The following is a 10,103-nucleotide window of genomic DNA, read 5'->3' on the forward strand; positions in this document are numbered from 1 at the left end:
GTATTCTGCAGGAGGTAGTGGAGATGCAGGCCAGGATGCTCCAGTTCCCTATGCCCCGGAGGACTGGCACCATCATTAGGCAGCATCTTCTATAGTCCTGTGGAGATTTAAACCCACCACTACCAAATCCAGACCCCACCCAGGCCCAAGACATCAAAACCATACTGACAGGGAACAATGAAACTAGTGGCAACTTGATTCCCTGCTATTTCTTCACTGGAAGGAGAGACCTGCCAGGACAGCAGCTCAGCAGCTGCACCTTGTAGGTTCCTGCTGTGACAGAGTATTTGGATAAGGTTCAAGGAGAAGCGATCTGCAGGGCTCACCTTATAACATCATAAAATAGGCTGTTAGAAGTTCACTCTAATGGACATACAAACCTTTTTTTATCTAAAAAAGAAGAAGAAGAAGTATAAATAATTACATAATATCATGGCTAATGCATATATATTATTTTGATTTATTAACTGATTTTTCTCTTTTTTTAACCAAATGTATTATAAGAAAAAGAAAAACCTTTTGCATCCAGATCTGATTAGAAAAGTGCTTTTATCCGTTAGACAAATTTATGTTGTAGGCTCGTCTAGTTGCTGTATTTGCATAATGGTCACACTGGGATTTCAGACTAGGCCACTTGTGGGACACTTGCACCTGATCACAGAGACACTATGGCTCTTTGCCAATCACACCTTCGCAGTTGATTCTCCCAATTAAAAAATCACCTGAATTTGTCATCACGTTTATCAGGTTGTTCAATGTCAGTTGAATGTCTGTATACTCAGATTTTATCGTCTATCCTAAATTGTTGTTTGGATCGAAAGGGGATTTTGTATTGGGGGCCCACAGATTACTGCCGTTGATTAGTGGTTGGGTGTAATCCTTTCAGACCCTCTCTCTCCAAAACACCCCTGGGATATGCCCATCTCCCAGAGGACCGGCAGCATGGCAGATGGACCCCCCCCCTCCCTCCCTTCGGCCCCCTCTAACAGCACAACGAAAAACACTGTTGATGTCCTGGGACGGAGGTTGTAAAGTATCCTGAATATGAAACCACAGGCACCTTTGTTTAATGGCTCTCTCCCCACTTAGTGAGAATTGCCCTCAGGCCTGATTCCCATTCTGTAGGCACATTTCTGCTCGATTGGAATGTTTTCCAAATCCATTAGCCCAAAGGAAGAGGAATAAGCTGCAAACAATCTACTCATATTTTGGAGATGAAATGCTGCCTGATCTTATCTAAATGCCCTTTGTGATCCAGGAGACTCTAATTTATTGGCACCATATGGATATAACAAGGGATTTTCCAGAAAAAAAAGGTATCAAGTTGAACATGGAATTATGTTCAGACACAACAGGATAAATAAACCGTACACTTTTCTGTGGAGCATGGCTGCACACACACCTTTATTCAGTCTGCCATGCTGAATGTCAGCAGTAGGACGTTCATGTAAATGGGCCGCAGTTGCAAAAGTGTGAAAACTTACAACTGAGCTCTGAGCTCTTTACATTTAGTTTGCACAATTTAATTTGGGAGAAACACTTCATTTAAAGATCTTTCCAAGTCTACAATAAAAAATTCAGAGAAGTCTGCTTTGTAATTGTATTCAGCCACAATGAACAGCAAATGGAAGGAAGACTAAGACGTCTTAACACGCAACATAAAATAACTTGAAATCAGATGCTGCCAGTCGTAGAGAGAAAACTGCATCATACATAGTACAAATGGGCTCAGGACACTAAACTCTGAACAGTGAAGTTGCATCTCTCTCTAGCCTAACCGCCCTGTGCCACATCACCCCAACTAGCATGCCAGCTCCTCTCACAAATCCAAGCTTGCTGCATCTTTTATGCGTACAAGGGGGCTCAGCTTTCAGGAGCGAGCCAGGGAGCATGTGGAGCTTTAATTCCTATTGTATTCGTGCAGTCTTGGTGTGTGTGAGTGTGTCTGTGTTTTAGCAAAAGAGGGAGCGGGAGATAGAGATGAAGAAAAAGACGGAACAAGGACCCATCTGTCAGCACAGTGCACCAATCCCTCCCATTCCACTCGGAGTCCCAGGGGACTAGAGCGCGAGACAACTCACTTGTGGCAGTGGTTTTTTGTACGGAATGGGGTTGCCCCCATTAATACCAACAACAGCACTTAAAAAGCTAAAGTGGGGCTGGTACTCTTTTAGTCGTGAACATAAACTTGTCTTGGACAGCTCATGCCAAAGCTGACAATGCATTTCTTTTTGGCCAATCAATCAAATCAAAGCATACATTAAAATCTGATTTATGTTCACAAAATCTTCATTATTAAAATGCATCTCTTTGAAACACAGTACGTCAGTTCAGTAGACTGTGTAACTTTACTTGTCTACTTTAACTTTACTTGTTGCAAAGATAAATATGTAGAACTATCCCAAGTTCAAATCATGCAAACTCATCAAAAGTTGGTTCAGATCATCTGTGTTCATCATGACCTCTTCCGGAAGGTTGGCTTTCTATGTTATTGCTTAAATGGGAGCAGGGCAATTCCCTTTCCGTTAGTCAGTCAGTCATTTGGGAAACCGATGGGGATTGTCGGAGACTGCTAGGCTCCAATTCCCCATGCAGGCTGCAGGTGTGGCGTGGCCATACTCACACTCCTGGGACAGAAGGAGAGTGTATGTATTTGGGGGTGTAGAAGTGCATCCACCAGGGGAGCTTTGGGCACATCATATTAGCCACATACACAAAGGACAAGGCTTATCTTCCTGTCCACATACCTTTATGGCCAGTGCACTGACCAGGAGTGATTAGAGAGGTAGATAAATACTGTTTCAAGCACAAGACATCTACTCGCGAGTGACGCCTCAGCATCCAAGCAACAGATGCCCCCACCCCCCAGTTGCTCCCATATTCAGCCATCTGTTAGCTTGTGTCTAATAAATCGTTTGATAAGTGCCTGTTTTCAAGCGCTTCTTGTCAATTAATCGCGTGATTATATCTTTCCCCCCGGAAATACTGCTCTTAAAAACAAGGAAACTTCACCGGATAGTCGAAAAGGTTCAGTCACGAGCACAGCTGTGCGCAATCGCGCGCACAATTGGGATCAATGCGGGGGCACGTGCGACTCGCGAGACCCCGTCTGTCAGTGGCCGGTTGTAACAATAGACCCCCACTGAGCTGCGGCTCGCCACGCACGACGACTGGCGGGCGTATCTCGTGCTTTGGCATTTGTAGTTAAAAGTGTGCAAAATGACCAATATTTACATAAGATTTGTGAAGCCTAATAAAAGACGTAAACTCACGTCACGTGGACTACGCGTTTGATTCAAAGAGTCTACTGAAAAGTTAGGTTGTACGTGTTTAAAGTTTAAACAAAAGACAAACAAACAAACAAACAAAAAACGACATAGAAAGCAAAGCATAAAAGCAATTAGTCATAAGCCAAATGTATCATTGATAATCCAGTAACTAGACGGTGTAGCTGATTACATTTCCAAATGGATTCTCATAAGCATAGCTGATCTAAATGTGTCTCGATCGCAGGACCAATCGACTCAGTAATCAGATTGCCAACTCCTTGGGGCCAAATATGACGCTAAAAATTGAAGGAAACAATTGAATGAGTGGTTGAACAGCGCACACACCTGCTCTCCGCACACCACGCTGTCAAAATCACTTAAATACGCACATAAGGAAGAGCGTCTCTTAACTCATTGAAGATCAAGCCCACACTGCGTTTAATGAAGTGGAAAATGTATAATCCAACCGACTAATGAAGAGATAGACAATCGATTACGATGGTTAACACACTCGCGCAGCAGCAAACAGTCCAGTGGATTTTACGATTTCTGTGTTTTCAGATTTGAGGGCAACAACAAGAGATCTTCATTCAAGTCAGATGTGATTGGAAATCTAACAGCAAACTCCTGCGTAATACTGAAATCTGTGAAATTATCGAGTTTATTATTGAGTTTGAGTTATTCTTTCTTCTTTTATTAAAAAATAGCTTTAACATATATTTCAATTTGCGCGCAATCGTGGTACTTGTAGACCTATAGCGGCAATAATTTTGCAACACAACTTAAAATTAGAAAAAAAAGTAGGATAAGGCGGGATTAGCAGAAGATTGGAAAATGATTAGTTTTGTTTTAGACATAAATATATTTTTAGATAGTGGTATAAGCAAAGTCACATTTGGGGAAAGAGTCTTATGAAAGGCTGTAAGATGCTAAATAACACTGCATGTGCTCCTTAAACTGCTACCAAGTGTTTTCAAGTTCCTCTTTGTTGGCCGCTGTGCATTTCTGACGTCCTATACACCCATCCTTTCGTAGTTCACGGACTTCATGATTAAAAAAAATGTTATGCATGTACCCTGTCTCACTCTCTCGCTCGCTGCACATTTGCCAAAACTTCTGGTCACGAGCACGCCACGCGCGTTTGGATAAGTTGACGGTGGGTGGGGCGGCAGAGGGAGGGACTTGCCGGTTAAAGGCAAAAAGAATATCAGCCCGATCGTGTCATTTGGAGATGAAAGTTCCAAGCGTACTCATGGCCATCTGAGGGAGCAGAAGATTAAGGGACACTGGCCGGTGCGCGAAGAAAGAAACACAGCAGTTGTGGACTTATCACTCTTTTATTTGTCTGTTTAACATTTAAAAATCTGTTGTGAACGAAGCGAAAACGGATCCCAAACAGGTGAGTTGACATTTTATGTCCAAGTCTTGTGAAAGAAATAGAAAAAACCCCATATGGCTCACATTAGAGCTAATAAATTTAACACATGAAATTTTTGCAGAAAAAAACTCTTAAGCTTATTTACAGCTGTGAAAACCTTTCAAATCACCCAAGCATCATCCTATTATTTACAGGTCTATCTTTTTTATGTTCAGTGGGATGTACAGTAAAGACAGAATTACGAGCCCAAAGTTCGCTCTACAAGTTACTTTAAATTACTTTAAAAATCACAAAGTAGGACTTTTTTGCACAACAATAACAAATATTCTTCGTTTCACTTAACATTAAAGTACAAAATAACATTTAAAATGTGATTTTGGGGCGATATAGATTGCTCTGCAAAAAGTATAATAATAATAATAATAATAATAATAATAATAATAATGAAGGTATTCTAACAGAGAAATGTGTGTGTGTGTGTGTGTGTGTGTGTTGGGGGGTTACATGTTTGTTGATTTGTATGTTGCCTGTTTAATCTTTGAGCTTTATATACTGAGTAAATCCCGTGGTGTCCCAGATTGACAGCGTCTCTGAAAGACTGGAGAATAACAGCAGGGAACCACTCATCCATCTCATTCTGAAAACAGCCATTTATTCATTAATATCCAAATTTCACAGTGAGATTGATTTGAAATAATTACTGGATTTATTTCAGAACTGTTATGCGACAGAGGTGCTTGCACTTCATATAAGTGATCTGTCCATACTGCCCTGCTGAAATGAGAGCACTCTCAGTCAGTGTGTGCTTCTTCTGGTACCCATCAGTTATAAATAATAATACAATTTTATCACGTTATGGGGAAATAGCCTCAAGGATTTACATTCACAGACACTGAATCCCAAAGTATTGAATTTGTTGTGTGGGCTCTTTTTCTTTAGATCAAAATGATGACCAAATCATTTGGGAAAAGTGGGGATGTGAGTGAGCTGGTGAGCTCCCTCAGCTGGCTCGATGATGACGGCAGCTCACAGGATGGAGATGAAAGCCCAGAATTGACGGGGCGCCATGGCCTGACTGTAGGGGGTCGCCTCCGCTCCTGCACAGAACTGGGTAGTGAGGATATGGAAGAAGAGGAGGAAGAGGAAGAGGATGAAGAGGATGGACCAAATGGAGAAAATGCTCCCAAAAGGAGAGGCCCTAAAAAGAAGAAGATGACCAAAGCTAGACAGGAGAGGTTTCGTGCACGGCGAATAAAGGCCAATGCCAGAGAACGTTCTCGTATGCATGGGCTAAATGATGCTCTGGATACTCTGCGCAGAGTGATGCCTTGCTACTCTAAGACACAAAAGCTGTCGAAGATTGAGACTCTGCGGCTGGCCCGCAATTACATCTGGGCTCTGTCGGAGGTGCTGGAAAGTGGCCAGTCCCCAGAGAGTCATGGATTTGTGGAGATGCTGTGTAAAGGTTTGTCCCAGCCTACCAGCAACCTTGTGGCTGGCTGCCTGCAGCTGGGACCCAGTCCGATGATTCTTAATAAGCTGGAAGACAAGTGTGGAGGTCCAGGAATGGGTAGTATGGTGGCTGGCCATCCCCTCAGCTACCCATCCCCAGGCCTTCCCAGCCCACCCTACGGCTCCCTCGAGGCATCGCACCTCCTCCAAATGAAAGGATTCAAGGGGCCTGTATATGACAACCCCTCCCCTAACGAGTGCAGCAGCAGCACTCCTCCATACGATGGGCCCCTCACTCCCCCACTCAGCATCAGTGGCAACTTTGCCCTGAAGCAGGAGCCATCTCCGCATGAGTCAGAGAGGAACTACACACCCCACCATGCTCACTACCTCTCATCCCACCATTACCCTACGTCCACGACAGGCAGCCTACCAGGGGGGCCTCAGGCCCACCCACTCTTACAGGCTTCTCGCTACGAGTTGCCCCTGGATGTGGCCTTTGACTCCTTTGCTCCCCCTCACCTCATCACCTCTCACATGGGTACCATCTGAAATGTGATAGTACCAGTGAATGAGTGACTGTTATGAATAGCCAGAGTAGAAGCACTGCTCCTGTATAAACTGCTGTAAAAAAAGGATGACTGTGGTACTGAGTGTATAGAGAAAAATGTTTGCTTTTATGTTGTCTAGTACTCTGGGAGAGCACTGAATGCTCAGAGAGAAGACTCATCACCTCAACTCAATCTACCTGAAACATGCACCCATAACATTTATTATTGTATTTATTTCACTTTTGTTTATATGTTAATCTTCTTTTGAACACATTGCTCCGTCAGTTTTTAAAGAGTTGAAGTAAAAATTAGTTTACCAAATCAGATGTCCTTGCTGAAGCATTATTCAGATGCTTATGTTTGAACAAATACTTTATTATTTACACGTCTACGTATAAAAAGAAATTGATCAAAAAGTCCCCCATTGTGCACTGAGGCCTACAGCCAGTTTCCTTCTGAATTTAAGAAAAGCAATGCATTTATTTATACCTGTATTTAATATTTATTTTGATAATGTCTTGTCTGTTTTATATTTTTCTCAGCACAGTTTCTGTTTCACTGTCTTGGGTTGATGCCAGCCACTGGTAGCTGTACTGTATTTAATTTATTTATTTTAAGTCTTTCAGGTACTTGTTCATTTGGTGTCACAATTTTTGTCATACTGTACTGTTAATATTTTGCTGTTTCGCACTTAATTAAATAAATATTCTTATATTATATGCTATTTCCATAGTAACACGTGTGCCATGTCTTTTTGTGATGTTATGCTCTCATCCATTTCTTACATTTTAGTTTAACAGAAAGACAAACGCATGCACTAACTGGCTGTAAACACAAGCTTGGTACAGTGATGTTTTCATTCATTTAGATTTCTTTTTGCGTTTTAGTATTACACTTATATATAAAGCACAGTAGATAATACAGAGATGACTCTTTTTGCTAAGCCCTCACATCAGAGGACAAATTATTTTCATCAACTCGATTACAATTTCAGTTAAATTACAAGTTTTGGTTTTAAAAAATAAATAAATGTGAGTCAGCAACAGCTGTTACATCGCTCTCACTAGCTTTGTGCATCGTTTTAGATGCATCATTTTCAGAATATCCCTGTAATCTGGTCACGATTACCAGCAGGTGCAGTATTGGGCATTTTTCTGTACTCATAAATGCATTTTTACATGCAAAATAAATATTACACAAACAACACAGATAGCTAATTAGTATATTTAGATTTCTGTGGCTCTAAATCATTTTACAATAGAAGAGTGTGCCAACTAAAAAAAAAAAGGGGAAATCAGCAAGACTGGATGAAGGAGTACTTTGTGGCTGGGAAATAGAGATCTGTTGCATGATATGAGTGTGTGCATGTGTGTGTGAGAGAGAAAGAGTCTGTGCATGATGTCATTCAAAGGCTTGCTCCGGGGTTTCTATCAGGTCAGGCGGGAGGCTGTTGTGGGCCATGGGAAAACTGCTCCGGGGAACAGGTGAACCTGTCACAGCTCTGAGCCTCTATCGTTGGCTTTCTCTCCCATGTGTCCCATTTTCCCATGTAGCTCATGCCAAAACACTGAAGGGCAAGAACTCATTTTCCAATAATTCATCCAGTTTTACTGAATGGTAAACTGGCCTGGCTTTTCTTTGAGACACAGCACATGTGTAAGAAGGATGCTATATAGTAGCTAAGAAGATTAGCTTTTATGAATATTAAAATAATGCAGTCTCTACATACTAATGCCATAAATGGGTAAAAAGTTCAGCAAAGCAGAAATAAGGATACATCAATCCAGAGATAATGTAAAGCTGGCAAAGTTCCTAAAACATTTATATCACTCAACTAATGACCGGAGTATCAGTTTTGACTTTCATGATTGTGCTGAGGGACATGATGACTCTTGAAATAAACAAAGAACAGGGCGGCAGAGTGCAAAGATGAAGTGCATGAGTGTATTTATCCTTGTGGTCTTTTGGCCAATTGTTAAAAAAAAAAAAAGGGGGAAGGTGCTTTTGGATGCTGTTCTCTAAGAGGACTCCCCCTTCGTTTCCTTCAGCTACCCCTCCAGAGATTTGTCATTTCCAGTCCTGGCAACAGTGGAGAAGGGCTGGAAAAGAAAAGGGAATGATTGTTTTAGTGGGCGCCACTGGTCTATTGTGAACGCAGCCTGTTCTTTCTCTTGACCTGTGACCTGTATTGTTGTTGGGCTCCTCGTTTGGGGAGGTCAGACAGCTGGGGGAACGGTGGGGGGCTGATGGACAGCTGGGCCAATTTGGGGAGAAAGAGAGAAAGAGCAGAGAGTGAGAGCATAAAAGAGAGAAATGGGAGAGGCAAAGGGAAGTAAGTGTGTTGTGGAAGAGTGGAGAAGTGGAGAGAGGAGCAGAGGGCAGCAGAGGTGACCGAGGTCCTTGATCCTCAATTGCAAGTTTGTCCCCTCTGCTGCTGTGTGTCAGCCGTGATGAAGGAATGACACATAGCTCTACACACAGGCAGACAGTGTGAGAAAGTACTCGTAGAGTAGCTGATGCATACTCTTTGTGTCCTTGCTATTCGGCTACAGCAAAAACAGTGTGTGCGTGTGAGAGAGAGAATGTAGTGGTTATTTTTTTTTTGGTGGTGGTGGTGGTGGTGTTGGGGGGGCTGTTACGACTTATCCTCCATAGTCCAAATAATACATGAGTGGGTGGATATGGACATAATCCCTATAAATTGACTTTGGATACAAGATTAGAAAACACAGGACAGTCTTGCGCGAGGAGCATGGCGGAGATTTTCATGCAGCAATTTCAGAAATATATACGTGCCATAAGCTTTTAAAATGTAATTTTTTCTTGCTAATTTGTGCAAAAAACCCAAATTATTTTAAAATGGAAAAAAACCCCAATAATTATTGTAATAAAATACTTAAAAATAGTAGAAAGGTTCATAACTTTACAGTGCCATATATCACAGGCGTCACACACACATCAAGTGGCTCTTGTCTATAATAAGGGCATGATGATGAGGGTCTAGTAATGGGAAGGGAACACATGCTCTGTGATGCCATCTTGGCTGAGGCGACAGGCAAGGGAACACAACCTGTAGCTCAATCCCCTGGGAGAGTGAGGTCATGTCAGATATCAGCACACAGGGGTTATGGGTCCCATGCTTCAGCTAATGATTTCTCAACTTTAGTACTTTTTATTGATATATGAATATAGCCCAGTAGTTGCTGACAGCATGAGCCTATGTATAGCTTTATGTCTATATAAAGCACAATTTTTCCTCTAATTCACTTCTCTGCTTATATTTTCTTGTTTTCGTGTACAGCATGCCTAATCCGCTAGCTAAACAAGAGTTGCTCACAGTAAAATGAAAAGGTCCTGATCCATAGGAGGTAGATGGAGGGATAAAGCATTGTGATTAAGACTGTATTAATGGGGCCATAGGACATTGGAAGGCTTTAATCAGTGTCTGTGTGC

The 10,103-nt window shown here is 42.0% G+C and overlaps 1 protein-coding gene across 1 annotated transcript; it reads left to right on the forward strand.

Annotated features, from left to right (window-relative positions):
* Positions 1-4,441: 4,441 nt before the first annotated feature.
* On the forward strand, positions 4,442-7,374 carry neurod4 (neuronal differentiation 4). Its single transcript, XM_026154128.1, has 2 exons — positions 4,442-4,668; positions 5,587-7,374. The coding sequence occupies exon 2, from the start codon at positions 5,593-5,595 to the stop codon at positions 6,649-6,651; it is 1,059 nt and encodes a 352-aa protein (XP_026009913.1). The 5' UTR covers positions 4,442-4,668; positions 5,587-5,592; the 3' UTR covers positions 6,652-7,374.
* Positions 7,375-10,103: the final 2,729 nt, after the last annotated feature.

The sequence above is a fragment of the Astatotilapia calliptera genome, chromosome 20 (genome assembly GCF_900246225.1).
Source record: "Astatotilapia calliptera chromosome 20, fAstCal1.2, whole genome shotgun sequence".
In the NCBI taxonomy this organism is placed as follows: Eukaryota; Metazoa; Chordata; class Actinopteri; order Cichliformes; family Cichlidae; genus Astatotilapia; species Astatotilapia calliptera.